This window comes from Cheilinus undulatus, linkage group 4 (assembly GCF_018320785.1).
Source record: "Cheilinus undulatus linkage group 4, ASM1832078v1, whole genome shotgun sequence".
Lineage (NCBI taxonomy): Eukaryota > Metazoa > Chordata > Actinopteri > Labriformes > Labridae > Cheilinus > Cheilinus undulatus.
In genome coordinates, this window is record NC_054868.1 from 29,370,108 (window position 1) to 29,390,534 (window position 20,427).

General features: G+C 39.3%; 1 protein-coding gene across 4 annotated transcripts in view; it reads left to right on the forward strand.

Annotated features, from left to right (window-relative positions):
* tbc1d1 (TBC1 (tre-2/USP6, BUB2, cdc16) domain family, member 1) overlaps positions 1–20,427 on the forward strand; it is a 71,312-nt gene that overhangs the window by 22,830 nt on the left and 28,055 nt on the right. For 3 of the 4 annotated variants that reach the window (XM_041784935.1, XM_041784934.1, XM_041784937.1), the window contains 12 exons: positions 5,872–6,462; positions 8,146–8,235; positions 8,327–8,431; positions 11,472–11,604; positions 12,163–12,254; positions 14,022–14,138; positions 14,319–14,444; positions 14,676–14,824; positions 15,520–15,780; positions 18,050–18,166; positions 18,531–18,644; positions 18,808–18,941. In XM_041784935.1, coding sequence (XP_041640869.1) covers positions 5,872–6,462; positions 8,146–8,235; positions 8,327–8,431; positions 11,472–11,604; positions 12,163–12,254; positions 14,022–14,138; positions 14,319–14,444; positions 14,676–14,824; positions 15,520–15,780; positions 18,050–18,166; positions 18,531–18,644; positions 18,808–18,941 — 2,029 coding nt within the window. The remainder of the gene's footprint in view (positions 1–5,871; positions 6,463–8,145; positions 8,236–8,326; positions 8,432–11,471; positions 11,605–12,162; positions 12,255–14,021; positions 14,139–14,318; positions 14,445–14,675; positions 14,825–15,519; positions 15,781–18,049; positions 18,167–18,530; positions 18,645–18,807; positions 18,942–20,427) is intronic. The other variant, XM_041784936.1, reaches the window with a different exon arrangement.

Sequence of the window (20,427 nt, forward strand, 5' to 3'; positions counted from 1 at the left end):
CATCTCAATGATTTTAAAGATATTTATCCAGGGCTCCAGACTAACTTTTTTTGCTAGGAGCACAGTGGCCCCTAACTTAAAATTTTAGGGGCGCAAGCAGAAAATTTAGGGGCGCACACTGTAAATCAACTTGCAAAGTAAATATTCACATTTCCTTTCATTTTCACTGTATTACTGTGGAGTTGCACACAACTTGTTACACAAGTCACAGCACATTTTATGTTTCAGACTGGCATTGTGTTTGCTCGAAGTGTCGTGTTTTAATTGTGTAGTGCCAGTATTATCAGCAAATTTCGTGTTCCCTGCACAGAGGTTGGGCTGGACATTTTTGTTGTCCGTCATTTTGATGGAAAGGGTCATAAAAAATTCCGTCATGCCATTTTACCAACCTTCATTATAATTTTCCCATTAATATCTGTAATATGATATAATTCAATATGATTTTATTAGTAGTGTTTAATTAATGAAGCGCCATTTATAAACTTTTTTTCAAAAAACAATCTTTGAGGTTCTGCATTTTAATGGCACTGAGAGAAAGATGAACACAGCAGCACAGCGTTCACTCCTCATCATTTTTACACAGTGACCGTGGAGCAACAATCCCTGTCTGCCAATCTGTCTGTCAATCCCTGCAACTATGAAATGTGCCATTTAAGATATCATGCACAGTTTGGAGGATATTTTTAATATCAAGATGTTGTAGTTTGACGACCTTAGCTGATAACAAGTTATTCAAAGGCTGCACTGTGGAGCTGTGCGCATTTGTCTGCTCCAAAGGAGTTGTAATCCAAAAAACGTCACGCACTCAGACCTTGCACACTGAGTCCGTTGCGTTTGTATTTGCCTTGACTGCGAAAATTTGTAGAACGTGGCAAAGTTTTTCGTACTGTGAGCCTGTGGCTCTGTCACTCCTTTAAAATAATTCTGTCTCTGTTATGACCTGTGAGTAGGCTACAAACTTATTCCTTTATCTGTTATATTTCCATGACTGTTATCCACATAATACACTGGAAAACTATGGTGGATAAAGTGAGGTTTTGGGGGGGTGAGCAAGCAAGAGAGAATAAAGCAACAGGCCCTAATCTGAATCATCAATCACCCGTCTCTTTGTTATATTTCCATGGTTGATATCCACATGATAAATGAGCAAACTTTGGTGTTTAAAGTGAGGTTTCGGTGGTGAGCAAGCGAGGTGGAAGCAGCGGGAACTCAACATGCCAACTGGTGTACTGAGACACCTGCAGCAGAGACCGACGCGCTTTCATTAATTTACGATGTCGAGGTCAGTGAGAGAGCCCACTGGGTACAACATTTTTAATAGATTAAATAATCCCCCTTGATAGTCCATGTGTGCAAAATGGTAAAGGTCTATGCATCTGTCTGTGTGTGTGCGCTGAAATAAAAGCTCCTTATCATTCCAGCCCTTCAAAATAACGGACAGCCTTCATAATTCTCCGTCATCCTTCAAAAAAATCCGTCAGTGACGGAGAATATTCAGTTAACGCCACTTCTGTCCCCGCATGTTGTGGGTATTGACAGCAGAATTTGTAGTTCATTTAATTTGTCTCCCTGAAATACCTCAGCCAGGTGAACTCGCGCAGCCACTCATCCCGAAAACAGAATTCCCTGCCCTTACTGCCGTGACCGTTTCCTCACAAAACGAGTCGGACTGATTATCAGGATTTGTCTTCTCTGGCACACTAGTTTTAATGGGGAGAAAGTAAGTAGTCCTCTTAGTCTTAGTCCTCTTCGCCGTTAAGCATTGTGTACAAGATTTATGTGAAACCTGTAGATTCGCGTCATAACCCCAAGATCACCCCCACTCTCACACACATTGGCCCGCCCTCTTCTTTGGTGTTTGACTCCTTTCTTCTTCTTTTGGAGTTAATGTCGGATGGCAAACCAGCTCATTTATGCATTATCGCCAACAACTGGGCTGAAGTGTGGAGCAGAAGTTTGTCAGCAACAAAAAATATTAAATAATAATAATTAAAAAAATCAGCAAATTTACTGGTCACACATGCGCGAGTATATGAAAAATTTACTTACACTGTCTCATATTTTAGGGGCAGTCTGGAGTCCTGTATTATCAGGCTGCAGCTGTTTTTTTCAGGTGTTAATTCCTCTAGCTCTTCCCAGTGTTAAAGGAGATCAGTTCACTACTGAGCTACCTGATCCTGGAGTGACCTGACTGACACATCAAGGCCACAAGTTGCGAACAGCATTACCTGTTTATGTGTTTGTGTCATTGCTCTCAAGTTGATGGCATAAACAATATACAAGTGCCACTTCCTAAAAAGTTTGTTCAGGAACTCAGTAGTGCTTAACATTAACCATTAGTGGTGGCAGTTTACCAAGTCCACTCTGTGCTCCAGCACAGAGGGCACATATTCAGGATAGAGATGTAATGGTTACCAGTGTTAAGGATAACTGTGATAAAATTCTTCTTCTCAATCCATTAATATGACGTCGGCTCTACCCTTTGCAGCTATAACAGCTTCAACTCTTCTGGGAAGGCTTTCCATAAGGTGTAGGAGTGTGTTTATGAGAATTTTTGACCATTCTTCCAGAAGCGCATTTGTGAGGTCACACACTGATGTTGGACGAGAAGGCCTGGCTCTCAGTCTCCGCTCTAATTCATCCCAAAGTGTTCTGTGGGGTTGAGGTCAGGACTCTGTGCAGGCCAGTCAAGTTCATCCACACCAAACTCTCTTATCCATGTCTTTATGGACCTTGCTTTGTGCACTGGTGCACAGTCATGTTGGAACAGGAAGGGGCCATCCCCAAACTGTTGCTGAAGCAGAGTTCCTTTCACTGGAACTAAGGGGCCAAGCCCAGCTCCTAAGAAACAACCTCACATTATAATCCCACTCCACCAAACTTTATACTTGGCACAATGCAGTCACACAAGTACTGTTCTCCTGGCAACCACCAAACCCAGACTCATCCATCAGATTGCCAGATGGAGAAGTGCAATTCGTCACTCCAGAGAACGCGCCTCCACTGCTCAAGAATCCAGTGGTGGCATATTTTACACCACTGCATCCAACGCTTTGCATTGCACTTGGTGATGTATGGCTTGGATGCAGCTGCTCGACCATGGAAACCCATTCCATGAAGCTCTCTATGCACTGTTCTTGAGCTAATCTGAAGGCCACATGAGGTTTGGAGGTCTGTAGTGATTGACTCTGCAGAAAGTTGGCGACCTCTGCGCACTATGCGCCTCAGCATCCGCTGACCCTGCTCTGCCATTTTACGTGGCCAACCACTTCATGGCGGAGTTGCTGTCATTCCCAATCGCTTCCACTTTATTATAATACTGCTGACAGTTGACTGTGGAATATTTAGGAGCGAGGAAAATTCACGACTGGACTTGTTGCACAGGTGGCATCCTATCACAGTACCACACTGGAATTCACTGAGCTCCTGAGAGAGGCCCATTCTTTCACAAATGTTTGTAGAAACAGTCCGCATATCTAGGTGCTTAATTTTATACACCTGTGGCCATGGAAGTGATTGGAACACCTGATTTCAATTATTTGGATGGGTGAGTGAATACTTTTGGCAATATAGTGTATGAGGGAAGAGGAGAGATTGCTGTGTCTACCCTCTGCTGTCTTGTCTGCATTGATCACTGACTGTCTGTCGGGAGTTCAGAAACACAGACAAGCAGGCCTAAAGAACAAATTAGCTGTAGGATAACCAAAAACAAACTCAGACTGTAGGAGTAGTATGCACTCACTGGATTTGGCTACTCCACATCTGCTCAGAAAGTCCATAAAAGCCAACCCCAAACTTTCAGTCAGCCCCTGTAAGTTAAAAATATTCATCCAATGTTGAAATCCACATTGAATTTGCAAGAATGGAAGTTAATTAGCTCAAACCAGCTGATTCATGATTTTTTTATGACACATTTGAGGACAGCTAGAAATAAACAATTACGTGGTTGTAGCATAAATAAAATGTCATGATTTTTACATGTACAGGGTCCGACATTAAGGTTTTTGCCTACTTGCCCTTCAAGGCAAGTGCTTCCCAAATCTACTTGCCCCATCTAAATTCCTACTTGCCCTGTCCAGGAGGTACTTTTTCTGGATGTCAAGTGCATACATTTTGCTCACAACATACTTAGAACTAAAATCCAGAGCCTGTTGACTGTGGAAAGCAATACACAACACTTTTTCTAAAGAAAACTGTATGTATTAGCTATGTGTTGGCCCACTGAAAATGATATTTAACATGCACGGATCAGTGCAATGTGAAAGCTGCACCAGGTTGTTTTCCGGAGAAATTCAAATTCAGGAAATAAAACAGTGGATTGGTGGATAATTATGAGGTTTAATAGGATACAAATGTCTGTATAGAGTCATAAGAACCAATCTGTCACTGATAATGACCATATATTTATTTTGTTTATCACTGACATCAGGCTAAAACCTTGTATCTCAATTTGTCATGATTTTAATTTGTTTATAAATTTATATTTGTTTATTTGTTATAAATCATATTTATAAATTATAAACTTTTCATTCCCTAAAAAATGAGCATTTTGGAGGTACCAGTCTTTGGCCCACCACCAGTGTTATAAAAGTTCCACCTGGCCTAAAGATTTTATAAGATATTAGAATGTGCTGAGATTGAGCTCTGAGATGCTTTTCAAAGAAAATTATGACTTATGATTGGCTATTTGGGTATTTATATCTCACATTGGGGCATTTACTGTAGTTCTGTGACTTTATTAACTTAAAAGAGATGCTTTCTCATTTTTTTCCACTCATTATTCATTCTTTAGTAAAAGGGGAGGGGCCTCATTTTGGTCTTTGCCCTGGGCCTCCATATGACTAAAACCAGCCCTGCCTCACACCTGCAGCTCTCCAGACACATCGTTTCACCCTGCCTCATTTTGGAGTTTTGGTTTTATATTTCTGCTCTTTTGACAATATTTATGATCATTAGTGCATTAAAGATCAAGTAAAACACCCACGTTTGGACAACTTTCATTAGATATGACGTTATCTCCACGTGTGATCCGTGTGTGTTATGCTCGTTGATAACGCGCGTCGGCATAATTGTCATAAGATATAGGTGTGAGAGAGCATTGGCAGGATGTGGCTGGAGAAAAAGTTAAAACGAGGAAATGTGAAACTTCAGATGAAACATGACAGCACACCTCAATGAATGAGCGGGGGCTCCGTACTAACAGAAACGAGAGAGGAAAATAATAAAATTAATGAATAGAAAAGCTCAGAGTTGTGCTTGCCTGATCGGGCAAGTCCTTGCAAGTTTTACTTGCCCATCGGCTTTTTGAAGTTGCCCCAGGCATTCGGGCAACCGTTAATGTCGGACCTTGCATGTAACAAGCAAAGATAAAGTTTCTGATGAGAAACTTTCTTTTTCAGCTTTATTCTCATCTTAGATCACTTTTTAAAAAAGGAATCGTCGTCTGCCTCTTTACCTAACAACAAAAAAGTATTGACTTCAGGTCTTGACTTGGGTAAAGTAGTGTTTAAGTTCAAAGCTGAATTTGTGCGTTGGCCCCACATTTGCTTTCTTAGATGTTCTTGATTGAGATAAAAAAAAAAATTTAATAAAAATCTCTAGTATTATTATAATTGATCTTTGTTTTTGTAAAAATAATAATGGGTGACTGCATCATGAATACACTAATCTTTACTTTAAATGTCTGTGTTTTATCATGAGATTTCAAGTCTGATGTCAGTAGTATATTTAAGTCGAAGATTATTAGGACTATTTTTTTTTATTATACTATCTGAATGTGATCCTATTCTATTCCAGTATACATCCACATTAACCATGAATTAATGAATGATTTTTCTTATGTTGACATGTGTGTGTTTCTCCTCACTCCAGGTTCCTGAGATCATCAGTTCGTTGAGGCAGGCTGGCAAGAGCTCGGCACGCAGCGATGACAGCAACAACATTTCCAACAAAACTACCACCGTAGGCCGTGATCCCTCTGAAACATGCTCCTCTTCTCACTCCACAATGATAGCGTCAGTGGCACCTCCTTCTGCTGTTTCTCCGACAACCTTCGCCAAGAAGTTTGAGGTGCTGTTCTGCGGCCGTGTGAGTGTTGCTCACAAAAAAGCCCCTCCTGCCCTCATTGACGAGTGCATCGAGAAGTTCAGCCAGTTGCATGGCTCAGGGACGGCCATAAAAGGAGAAAATAGTGGGGGGTTGGTGGGCGGATTGAGGAGGGCTTTAACATTGCAATCTAATGGACTCGGGAGTGGTTCAGTTTGTAATAATGCGGCGGGGAGTCCAACTGCTGGGAAGCGTCCTGTCCTGTTTAAGAGAGACCCCAGCTTTCCCTGTCTGCAGGCCCTGGATGAGAATGGACTCTCACCTGAAATCTCCCACAACAACACTACTGATGCACACACCCACTCTGCAGGAGTACAGCCCACCAGCCTGCAGGAGAACAGGACCATGCTGTTCACGGTATGAATTTTCATGAATGTACATGAAAACAAAGACAAGAACAAATAGCTTCAGTTTTTTTACCCTTCATTTGATCTGCAAAAACAAAAATTTAGGGGAATGTATTTGGGCTAAATTTCTTGTTTCTTGAAATTAGATCAATATCCGCTAAACTTTATTTAAAACTTAAGAATTAAATAGGATTTGACAAAAAAACACAGTGGACATGACTGCAGCTTTACTCACTTTTTGTCGTATTTGGAGGTATTTTGGTTTGGTTCAGCCCTCTAACACTCCACCAATGTTTGAAATAATTATCAGTGGGAATGGTTGTATCAGTTATACACTATGTCCATATTGTGTACCTGTGCTTATGCTCATGCATGTGCTACTGCACCATGCCAAGGCTCACCACTTCTATCAGTGCTCCATGTGTGCAGTACATTGCACTCTAGCAACTTTCTGCTCTGTGTGTGTGGCAGTCCAAGATAGGCTTCATGTTTAAGTTGAGATTTGTAGATATTTTATGTCCTGTTAAGATATAATGGCAGTGATTGTTCTGAATGGGTGGGAACTATCACCAATTTTAAGTTATGTTTTTCAATTTTAACCAAGGCAGTGGTGTGCAACATTGCTGGCCCTTCATTGTCACACCATTATTTTCACTACAAGTTTACACATATGAAACATTTTTAGTGTGAGATTCTCCAACTTACCCACAATTTCATTCTTTTAATCTTTAGATTGAGAAAATGTAGAGTACAAATGTTCAGTTTGGATTCTCCAAACAGGTTTCTCTTACACATTTGTGAATAAAGAACATGGAGGGAGGCAACCATAAAAGGACAAATAATTCCCCTAATGACTCAGCAAGAGCAAATGCTGACTGTTGTTCAAAGAGAACTCAGTCATGCTCTGCTGATTCACCTTCATCTCACCTCTTTGACCTCCTACTATCAGGACATTTCCTGTTTGTCACTCAGACAGGAAACAGTGACCACTGGCACAGGAACCACCAGGGTCTGTGCCTGCTCCTCTTAGCAAATATACATGTATGATCAACAGGGATTATGCATCCTGCTACTGCCATGGATAGCTGACAGAATGACCTCATCCCTGTGACATCATCGTTTACATTTTTTTGTCCACAAGTATTTCATAATGGGATTTCTGCTGAGTAACATGAAGGGGTAGTTATAAGAGTAGTGGTGCAATAGTGGCACATTGAGCTGTCAGACCGGTGTTCAACAGATATGGGAACCCTAATGAGTCCCTTTTTGAGGTTTAATAGTAATAGTGACTCATGCTCTATGATGGTATGAATGGGGATATCCCAAAAAGCGGAACTGTCCTAAAATTAACTGGTACTTTTTGAAAAGAGTGGAAATGAAACTGTGTCATTTAAACTTAGGAACATGGCTTTTAGGCTACCCTCTTTACAACAAGATCATTGATTAAATCTTTCATTTGAAAGTCATTTGAGTGTAAAATCATTATTGCAGGCTTCTTTCAGTTTGATTTCTCTACACAGGATAAATGCTAATAAAAAGCTGATTTGTGATGTAAGACATTCAGGAAATGGTTCATAACTAGTAAATGCTTTGTGGCTCCTCATCACTGTCACTACAAAACCTCACCACACAGATCTCTGAATAGACACACTGGGTTTAAGTATTAATTCTTTTTTGTGGTTTATGTGTTTAGGTTGGAAGGTCTCAGATCTTCTTGGTCAGTCCAGACACTAAGAAAGTTGCAATAGAGAAGAGTTTCAGAGAAATCTCTTTCTGCTCACAGGTATGAGACTTTAAATTTCACCTCTAAGGGTCTGTGAATTTTTTTTAGCCTGTTTTGGTTAATCAAACCCCTGTGGATCTTTTCTTTTCAGGGTATCCGTCACGTGGATCATTTTGGCTTCATTTGCAGGGAGACAGTGGAAGGAGGGAGCTGCCACTTTGTTTGCTATGTTTTCCAATGCACTGATGAGTCACTGGTGAGAACCACAAAATCAAACGGAAAATAGAAATTGAAAAGCATGTGAAGAATACATCATAATACTGTTTTTTCTATTCTGTGCATGTTTTGCTTCCATCTTAATATACACGTCTGTGTAGATGATTGTTCCTTTATAATCACATTTGTCCACTCATGCATAAACATAGTAGAGTTTACCTTGATGTGTACTTCTTGTTTGTGAGTTTGCATATCCTTACATTTTCTCTACAGCATTCAGTGAGTATTCATATTTGATAAGCTACATATAAATCAGAACACAACATGTCCTGGAGCATATACAGTATCTTGTTTTATTCAGTTTCCCTTCCTATCAAGCATGATTAAACTCTGCTCTTTTTCTTTTGAACTTTGACTCAGTCAGTGCATCTGTGCTGCTTTGAGTCATAAACTACCACGTGAACTGTCAGATTGACAAAAAAGACCTTGGATGTACTCAAGTATATGATGTACTCAGTAGTACTAAAATTCTTGGAAAAAAGTACCTATGGCTGCTAAATATCAGTAATTCCAAGTCTTTGCTGCCTCTTGAGTAAAGTATTTATTTTTCACTCCAAGTTTGCTTTTTGAATAGTTAGTTTCTGCAAGTACCCTGATTTCTGTCATATGTGACATAAACTTCAGCTGATCTTTGCACAGACAGAATGAACCATAAATGTAATCTGATATTGTTAATGCCTTGGACGATAAGGGGAAGATGGGTTTATGCTAATTATGGTTCTCTGTTGTGTAGGGGTGTGAGATCAAAACGTCACAAGATTTCTCATGGAGGTGAAAATCATCTTGCGAGATCAATATTGCCCAGGCACCAGGATCAGCAGCTCTCCTTACACAAAACAATACCAAACTGGAAATTATAGAAGATCACAAAGATGACCTGGACACTTTAGAACTGTTGGTGGGAGAGCTAATGAAGTAACAGGGCTGATCCATGACCCATTCGATCAACGCTCCAACCCCCACTCCCTCCTCCGCGTGCGCTACTCAGGGCCACACATGATCCACAAATGCATAATAAGTAGGGATGCAAGATATTGGATTTTTGCCGATATCCGATATGCTGATATTTATAACAAATTTTGGCCGATACCAAACACCAATTCTATCATGGACTACTGCTGAGTGAGCACTCCTGTGAGTGTAGGACAGACTTTATTAGAGTAAAATCCTCATCTATCCACGGAGGCAGTGAGGCTAAACGTGATGTCTGTATATCCGTGGTGAAGCTAATATGTTTAGCTTTAGCGAGGAGCTTCTCTACGTGACTGGAAACGAAGTTGTGCAGTTCAGGTAAGGCTATAAGTGCCTGCTAGGTATAACGTAGCGGGGCTTTAAATGCATCACAAGCCGGTATATTCAACCACCCTGAAAGGCTGATTTTCAAGAGCTATAAATTCAATGATTTTCCTGTTCAGCTCCTTACCTTTGGGTGGTCACTGCTGTATTTTTTAGCTTTGTTGAATGACTTAAGTAGAGGCTGCTGTCAAGTTTTCCCTGGCACGAAGTTTTGCCATTCTTTATAGTCCTTGTAGTCATGAGGTTGGCGTTTTTTTAGATGCAAAATTAAACTGATGGTAAAGGCATGTCGTCAAGGTCCTCCATGCATCTGATGTACTTTACAAGCGATGCAAACAGCTACTTTGCTGTCTTGTTCCCACACCTCAGACTTCTCCCACACAGCTGACATGTTGTTTATTGTTGTTAGCACACGTCTGGCGTCATCGCGTGCGCTTAATTATGCCGTCATATTATCAGCCATACACATCGGCGTAAATTTTACTATGGGCCGATACCGATAATTAACTTTTTAAGCTATTATCGGCTGATACCGATATACTACCAATAATATCGTGCATCCCTAATAATAAGTTCATCATAACAGTGTGAAATGATGAAATTCTGCTACTGGAAAACTGTGCAGTCTCCACAAGTTCGTGTATGTGCACAGACTCACTCATAGTGCTGGTATATGTTATTTTATAACTTTAATTCAGTCGCTGCATCGCCATGTCTCCTTCTCGTCTCATCATCCGTCAGTCACAAATCCATCAGCTGTTGGCTGTTGCTCACCATCAATCAGAAGCTTAACATGTGTAGTGTGACGGGTCGTTGTATAGGCTACTGCAGTGGTAAACTTAGCTAAACTAACGCAGTTTGAGCACCATAGAGTCCACTGTTAGCTCCAAAAAGAGAAGTTTTAGCCCCGGTCAGACACGCCCTGTTTGTTGTCTGACGGCAGACAGAGCAGAGACACACACTTGCTCACCAACGCACACAATTTAACACACACCCTGAACTGTATGTCCTGTCCAACACTGTCTAAGCTCATATGAGAAAAAAGACCACAAAACGATAGAAAAATCTATTTCTCTAAATTACAGCAAACGTATTATTGACAGAAATATTTTTTTGAGTGTTTAAGATATGGATGCACTTAAAGAGGATGAGAAATAGTTTGATTTTAGTGATGCAGCTCTTTATATTTCAGTCTGTTGTAAATAGTTTTTAAGGTACTTTCAAAATAATCTAAATGCTTTTATTATTACTACTACTATTATAATTGTAGCAATGAGTGCACAGTTTAGTAAATTAAAGATGTGGTAGACTATTAAAATGAAAGGTCTGATTTTAAGGGCATTAAAATGTACAGTTTGAGTCAGAGTTAGACAAACTGTGTGTAAGCATTGATAGCCTATTCAGTACAAGAGGAGTTAGTTTAGACATTTCTGAATAGACCTGGATGCTTTGCAGTTATGACTTTCAGCTGTATAAAGGACATATTATCCACTCACATATTTTTTTCCAAAATTAAAAAAAATTGTAAAATCTTGTCTCGTGTCTTGTGGACCCAAATCTCGTCTCATCTCGTCTTGTGAGATAAGTGTCTCGTCACACCCCTACTGTTGTGGCATACAGATATGAAGAGAAACTGAAACTCCACATAACTGAAACAGACTTAAATACATGACCAGTTTTTGAAATGTTGTCTCAAGAAAAGCATTGGATTTTTGTTCTTGTAGGTGGATGAGATCATGTTGACCTTGAAGCAGGCCTTCTCTGTGGCAGCGCTGCAGCAGAATGCAAAGACCCAGAGCCAGCAGTGTGACAGCTGCCCCATGCAGCAGCTTCACAGGCTGTGTGAGAGAATAGAAGGTAGGGAACTGTCCCTGGGCTCGTTTTCTGTACAGGTCAGAAAATGAGGACAATGGAAAAAACTTTTATACCCGACATTAAAGAGTATTACATTGATAAGTCATAACAGCACATTTACATCTTAAACCAAGTCTGATTTTTGCCATTCTCTCCAGCTTCCTCCCATAGCCCAAAGACATGCTCTTAAGGTTAATTGGTGATGCTAAATTCCCTGTAGATGTGAGTGTGACTGCCTGTTGGTCAGCCCAGGGTTTACCCCAACTCTCGTTTACTCCAGCATCTGAGACCCTGAACAGGATAAGCGTTGTAGAAAATGGATTAATTTTACTTGCACATAAACTTAAGAAATTTATTTATTTATTTGATTGATTGATTTATTCTATTATTTTTGCTGGACTGGACACTGGCTCTAAAATGGTGTGACAGAATGCATGAACGTTTAAGTTGCTAGTTTACTTTTAGAGTCACTCCCCACTCACTTTACAGAATTACTACACTAAGTAGGAACACTGTGACCAAATGTGTGATACTTCCATATGTTGGGTACTTTTCTTTTAGGACTACATCCGTCCAAAACCAAGCTGGAGCTTCAGCGGCACTTGGCCACTCTGGACAACCAGGAGCAGGCTTCAGTGTTTGAAAACACTATGGTAACGGATCTACTCTTTTCTGTCTAAAGCCCCTGAGGGGCAATGTGTTGATTCCTAGAGTTCCCTCAAAGGTAACTGCAGCTGGAAATAAACCAGTCAGTCTGCAATTTTTACATGACTGAATCAATGCAGAATCACAAGTTTTCATGGGGGATTCACAGTGAAGCACTTACTTGTCTGTACTCACTTCTTTATTATACAAGTTGTATTATATTTCTGCCAAGTCATCTCTCTGCCTCCCCTAGTGATCTGCTGTATCCTTCTCTTTATTAATCAGTGTACACTTCAGTCTCTTTTCTGTAATATAAAACTGGGGTTGCTTGAAAATGCCAGTCCATATAACATTAAAAATAGATCTGATATTTAAATATCATTGTTTAAGCAGAATATCATTCAGTCAAAAATAAATGAAAAGTGGATAGTCCTCAGAACTTCTTTCAGGCTCTGCTGACATCTGCAGGTGAAAATGCTTTACTGCAATTCTACTCTGTTGCAAAATGAGTTTCTCTCTGAATATACTAGTGCATCTGAAAAAATAAGAATATCATGAAAAAAATCAATATTTTTTGTCACTTGTTTCTGAAAGTGAAACTCATATATTATACAGATAAGAAAACCCAAAAATCAGTGTCTCAGAAAATTAGAATATTACATAAGATCAATTAAAAAAGGATATTTTTTAACAGAACTGTCAGGCTTCTGAAAAGTATGTTCATTTCTATGCCTTCAATTCTTGGTTGGGCCTCCTTTTGCATGAGTTACTGCATCAATGCGGCGTGGCATGGAGGCAATCAGCCTGTGGCTGATTCCACTGACTATGGAAACTTCACACTGGACTTTAAGCAACTTGGATTCTGTGCCTCTCCACTCTTCCTCCAGACTCTGGGACCTTGAATCCATGGTGCTTGAAGTCCAGTGTGAAGTTTCCACAGTCAGTGATGATTTGGGCTGCCATGGCATCTGCTGGTGTTGGTCCACTGTGTTTTCTGAAGTCCACAGTCAACACAGCTATCTACCAGGACATTTTAGAGCACTTCGTGCTTCCTTCTGCTGACAAGCTGTATGGAGATGCTGATTTCATTTTCCAGCAGGACTTGGCACCTGCCAAAGGTACCAAAAGCTGGTTCAGTGACCATGGTGTTACTGTGCTTGATTGGCCAGCAAACTGGCCTGACCTGAGCCCCAATAAGTCATGCAAAACGAGGCCCAACCAAGTATTGAGTGCAAAGAAATGAACATACTTTTCAGAAGCCTGACATTTCTGTTGAAAATACCTTTTTTTTTTAATTGATCTTATGTAATATTCTAAATTTCAGAGACACAGAATTTTGGGTTTTCTTTTCGGTAAGCCATAATCATCAACATTTCAAGAAATAAAGGCTTGAAATACTTCACTCTGTGTGTAAGGAGTCTATATAATATATGGGTTTCACTTTCAGAAACAAGTGACAAGAAAACATTACACTTTTTCATGATATTCTAATTTTTTGAGATGCACCAATAGTAATATTAAGAGACTGTTTTAATTGCATTTGTTCTGTAACATTCTTTTGCTACCTGAAAGCAAAAATTCTTTTTAATGTGTGAAATCAAAGCAAAAATTGGCAAACTACATCTGCTACAATGCACTGCTATAAAAAATTTTTACTTGAAACAAACAGATTTTAATGATATTTTCATGTCAGTATCTGCAAAATGTTCACTTTTTATCTTTTGATGGGCAAGGGCTGTTAAAAAAAAAAATGCTATTTTGTGTGTGTGTTTCAGAGGGCTCGTCCTAAGAGTGATCAGGAGGAGAATGAGTTGGTAATGACCTGTTTGAGGAATTTGTATGAAGAGAAACAGAAGAGCCATCAGCACACACTGTCTGCAGACAGCAAACAGGTAACTGTACCCTGTCTCTTCTGAAGACTCTGCTTTACTTTCCTGTTTCTACTGCATTTATGTCCTGCATTTTATCGGCAGCATAACATCAGTTCTGTGACACAGATTTTCTGCATTGAACAATAATTGGAAAAAACAGTTTTATTCAAAACTGCCTTGTCTGTTTCTTTGTGTATGTAGGTGTCTGAGGAGACAGCTCCAGCCCCAGTGGAGGCGCAGCAGCAGAGTAGCAGTCGGCAGCGACTTGAGCAGTTCAAAAGCCGAGCCAAGCGCTCTCTCACTGAGTCCCTGGAGGGGATCTGGAAGGTAGTAGCTCTCTGTTTTGTTCAGTTTATATTCAGCATGTATACACTTGTATGCTGTTTTCATATGCAGGTTTTTTAAGATAATAATTCATTTCATCATCACAGCTCTTTAAACCATAGAAATAAGGAATTAAAAGCTACTGTTCCTTATTGTTCCTTCCCGGTTTATGATCTTTGCTTCTTGTTAAGCTAGATTCTGTGTCCAAGCTGAGTGTGTTTGTGATTTTGTTAGGGGAGCAGCAGAGCCAGAGCTCAGAGGGATAACAGCATAGGGAGTGACAGTGGCTCTTCAGTTTGTACAGTCATCAGCAGTCCCGAGCAGCCCTCTCTTGATGACCCCTTGCCTGCCTCCTCCCACCTGCGACCCAACAGCCCACTTAGGTAAAACACACCCCTCACACTGACTCACATCTTGGGGAAGAGCAGTCAGTCCTTAAAGGCCAGCCTGCCTTATTGTTTTTACCAAGATCTCATGATTAAAAGGGTTTTCTTCCCCCTGAGTTCAAAAGGACAGTGCTGCAGCAGCTGATCATGGCGGATGAACTTGAAAGGAGTGCTTGGATGGAGCCTTTTGGCTGCTATTTCAAACAATAATCATTACATATACTTTTGGTGTGGGACTAGACAGGGTCAGGCAAGCCAACCAGAACCCCTAACATGTGCAAGGAAGTCTTCAACTCCCCCCTCTGAAGAGATACAGCATGGTTCTGGGTTAAGCTGGAAGCACAGTGAACTAAATCAAAGCCTCTTATATGTTACAGTTGTTTCTAAATGTCATGAATGTTATTCCTGTACTATCAAGCTATGAAAAACACCTTTAGTGTATTTTAAATGTCTTTTCTCACAAGAATAATGGTTAAAAAAAACAGACCAATATGATTTAATAAACAGAACATTATCTGAATTCAAGGTTTTCGCATCCCATCCCATTTTTTAAGTGTCTGATAAGTTGCATCATACTTAGTGAATACTGAAGACCTTACTCCTACTCTTACTTCTTTCTTTAACTTAGAGAGCTTTGTTGATAGTTATGATATTTCACATTTCCTCTCACAAAATTCCCTTTTCTTCTTCAGGTGCCATAACTCAACAGGAGACCTGAAGCGTCTTGACTCCTCTCTTCATCTTTCTCCCTCTTCCTCCTCTCTACTGGGTGACCCTCAGCCCCCCGGCTTCCGTAAACGGGCCAGCACCTTCAGCCACCCTCCCACCCCCTCCTCAGCAGAGTACTCACTAGAGCACACACTAAATCACTCTCCACAGGAACCTTCTGCAACTACCAAGCCAAAGCTCGTACGACACTACTCAGTTAGCACCGACACTCCTCACCAGAGCAAGTAAGAAGATAGAGTGTGTTTGTTTATGTTTGTTTGAATGTTGATCAAAAATAGGAGGGGTTGAATAAAAAAGAGAATAAGTTGTATTGCAGATACTCTTAGAAATATGTGCTGTTATTATGATTTTTCATGATAAATTTACCACACCTCTAGATGTAATTACATATAAATCTAACCATCTACAACAGTGGATGTGGATGGCTGGATGCATGTTCATTATAATGCTTTAAAGCGTGGTTCTCTGTTTAATAGGATAATTTCTTTTGTTAAATAGACAGCAGTAATCAGTTAATCAGTAACCAAATATTGAATTATAGAGCCAGTGTAATTCATAATATGAACTGGAGAGTGCCTAATTTTTTGTAAAAGTATATATATATATATATATATATATTTTTTTTAACATTTTTAGGTTTGTTTTGTTTTTAATTAAGAAACGCTATATGATCATTTTTCTACTTAAGGGGATATGACTCAATTTCTGATCATTTCTCTTCTAACTCAAGTGACAACACTTTGAGTTAATATCTGAGTCTAAAAGTAAGCAACAGTAAATAATTTTGTTGTAAGAAGAAAAAGTGAGCTCACCAGACCTTAGTCGTAGCTCCTCTAGTGAATTAAATTTCTGAACCCATTGGCATCTATATTTTTTCATCTTCTTATAAACTCCTTTGGAAATGGAGGTGAATTTTTCTTTAGTTCTGTTAAACCCAGTAGTGAGCATTAAACATCTTTCAGGCAAGATTTCCTTTTCCATGTGGTGTTTTAGTCTTAAAGCCTGTCAATTCTCCTCCCATTGTATCATTCATTTGATGAGTCCACAGCAGGTGCTGCAGCTTTACTCTGCCTCACTTTAGTGATATAAGCTCAAGAAACAAACAAACTTTCCTGGGGTTCTCTCACAGCTAAGATGAATTTAGTTTGCAAAAATAACAATATCAGGATGCAGATCTATTAACAGTAAAAACTAATGCTTGACCAGGTCTTTCTTTAAGAATAGAAGAAAACACCTTTTATATTGCATGTGACATCTTTGCACACATAAGCTGCTGCTAGCTGCTCTGAATTGCATCATAATTCTTGCCAGTGGTTTTGTCACATTTTGGAAATGTAGGTTTTTTGACACCAAAGAGGGATTTGTAAAACATTTAAGAAAACATACCTGGATTTGAAAACATTTTTTTCTAAAATATTTTGGTTATGGTTAGTCATTTAGTATTAGAAATAGAAATACCACAATGAACAAATACTTTGTTGTACTGTTGAGACACATTTCTTAATAACAGGGTTGCTACGGATCCTTGAAAAGTCATAAAATTGTCCTTAATTGGACAGCCTTAGTTTTACCTGGGAGAGGTCTCCTGTTTTTATAGAGATTGGCGGCTCCTTTATGAAGGAGATGCCAATCTTTTCTTATTGAGCGGTAACCTTGGATTTCAAGTTAAATTTTCACCACAAATTATCTCATAAATATTCCCTAAGATGCAGGAAAATAAGTGTTGGATGTTCAAAATTTCCTTGGGGAGGGCCCCAGATCCCCTTTTATTACTTCAAATCATTGTGACTGAATAAAGCTTGTATTGTTGTGAAACACTGGTCCAAGTCTTTAAAACTCAGGGTTTCAAAGTTGCCTGCTTATAAATGTGAGCAGCCCGACTACATTTTGACAGATCTGCCCTGACAAAAGTGTTGTTCTCCTTTTAATCATTTGAATCAACTCAGCACTCCTGATAAAAATACGTTATGATTAATATCAGCTTAAAGTGTGTTGATAGAATAGAGGCTTTAAACGTGCCAGAAACCATTGGAGTTTGGCGTTAATGACCAAAAACTAATTTGTTTTATACCATTTGACATTTCATAAACAGTGAATTAAATCAGAAAATTCAATCCTGGTCCAGAGTACAGAGAAATCTCACACGCCTTTCAAAACATGGTAGATATGTTAATTTTTCTCAGTTCAGGTTTAAAAAGATTGCATAAGTTTTAAATTTGATGTTTAAAATGATATAAGAACCCTGTAAATTACATCTTATTGACAGTTAAACCAAAAAAGAAACACTTCATAATAAAAATGCTACTAAGGAGTCTGTGACGATCAACTGCCACTCTATATGCATTCTGTTGGACACCATCTCACACTTTCAAAACTTAATTTTATTTCACGCTCCTCCTTCTGAGATTTTTTCTGCCTTCATACTTCACAGTGTCTTTATTATTCTTTGCTTCTGTCTTTGCTTTCTCATTCTGTATTTCTGCTGTTTCTCAGACATGTCCCAACCAACTCCACCTTTCCTCCTGTTCCTCCCTGCCCTGCATCTCTCTCTCCTCCCCTCACTCATCATCCTTCCTCACCTTCTGCTGGAGCTCGGCTTAATAAAAGAAGGTGAGGTTACCACACAGGCATTTTGTTTAACCCATGCAGTATGTCCTTTTCTCTTCCATGCATTTATGAAATGCTTCTTTAAAATTCCTTCTGATATTATTAAAGGCTCTGTTATGACAGTGAAAACACAAGTGGTCACGAATGGATGAAAGCTGTAAAAGTTTTTGTTATCTCAAATTATAATATCTCAGATCATTTCACGTCAGCATTAATTATGTGCCATACAGTGGCATCCCTTTGATAAAATCAATAAATATGAAATATTTCTCATAAATCATGTTTATCTCTGTTTAAGCACAAGCCTTAGGTTTTCTTTTTGTTTGCCTTCTGCCTCTTTATTCCCCTCTGTGTTTCTCCATCTCAGTCCACTGGGTGGTCTGCGTGCTCGTCTTAATTCATCCTCCTCTGTCCCTAATTTTCTGAAATTTCAATTTCTGGCTCCTGTCCAAGAAAATGATTTCCCCGAGCTGAAGAGCAGGTAGATAAACATACTGAGTACACTAAAGCAAAAATGTTGCATAAAATGCGGTAAATCTTGTCTGCTTGTTTTTTTTGATCGTACTATATGTTTTATATTGTGTGTGCTGCCTTCTAATGATTGTCCACTAGGTTGATATTCAACTATGCTCTGTGAATTGCAGTGATGTTGCAGCTCTGTCCACACCAAATAAAGCCTGCGAGGTGGGGGAAAGCCCTCTGCGCAGCCACCGGCACTCATGGAGGCAGCAGATCTTCCTACGGGTTGCTACTCCTCAGAAGAGCACTGAAAACATTGGTAAGAACTCCCAGACTCCCAGATATCACTTAGATCCCTCTAAAAGAGGTATTAAGTTTAATAGCAGCCATCAAAGATACTGACAAGTCTGCCTACAAGATTAGATGGGCCTCTGACAGAAACAGTGAATGGGCCCTCCCCAGTTGTGATTTATTGTAGATATCAATGCATGTGTTGGATCAGTAGCGTTGATGCTAGCATCCTGGCGAACAGTAACCTCATATAAAGTCTGAAAAGTTTGTCACACTATTATGGAGTCTGATGTTTTAATGAATTATTTTTGTTACTTTGCAACAGATTCAACACTTTTCCCATCTATTTTTGCCACTTATTACCATTTTAACCAATTTTTCAGTTTTTTGCCCACTTTTGCCAATTTTAACATGTTTTTTTTTTTTTTTTTTTTTTTTTTTTAATTTTATTTTTTTTTTTTTTTATCCAGTTAACGTTCTCAGTTTCTTCAGCTTTATTTTCTGGAATTCAGCGTTTGTGTACATCATGGTTAGCTAAGTATGGTACCACCCGTTTTACCACTTTTCCTAACCATTGCCCCTATATTCCACGCTTTTGCTTCTCGCCCTTTTTCTCCACTTTAACATATTTTGCTTGCATTACGCCACTTTTTTGCCCCTTTTCCCCCATTTTTACAATTTTTTTGCCAATCTTAACCAATTTTTGCCACTTTTTGCCTATTTTTATTATTAACCTTTATTTAACCAGGTTGGTCCCATTGAGATTAAAAACCTCTTTTTCCAGAGAGACCTGGCCAAGACAGGCAGCAGCAAAAAACACAAAGTTACAGACGGAAATACAAGGAGAGACAGAGTACAATTTACAAAACACAACGTTTTGGATTAAAACCTTCTATGAGTCATATCAGGGGAATCAATTGTTCAAACAGCCAAGTTAAAACATCAGCATCCTATAGAATCTGCTTCCATGTCTTTCATTTTAGATTTAAAAACATTTAAGGACACCAGCTCCTTGAGCTTTAAGTCATTTTTGGTACTTTTACTGCTGATCATATCCCATCTGTGTACATTTTTGCCCAGTTGCCTCATTTTTGTTGCTTTTTGTGACTTGTTCCATTTTCATCACTTATCTTAACCCATTTTTGCCCATTTTTGGTATTTTCACTGCAAGTCGTATCCAATTTTTGCCCATTTTTGTGTCTCTTCACAATTATCATTTCTTCACTGTTTGTCTCTTGATAAGGGTCATTATAATTTAGGTTAAATATAAAATATGGTTATCACAGCTTAACTTTACAATGGATCATGATTTTTCTGACCTCCATGGGCCCCCAGTTTGGTGTAGCCCATTTATCCCCCTTATGGGGGGCCGTGGACACTGAAATTTATGTCTTTCATAATTTATCAGTCCTATGTAGAGATGATACTCACCTGAAGCCAGTGCTGTGGTCCATCATTTTTTTGTGTGTAGGCCTGTATCGCGTTTATTGTAACCTGTTCAGTGAAAAAGAAAG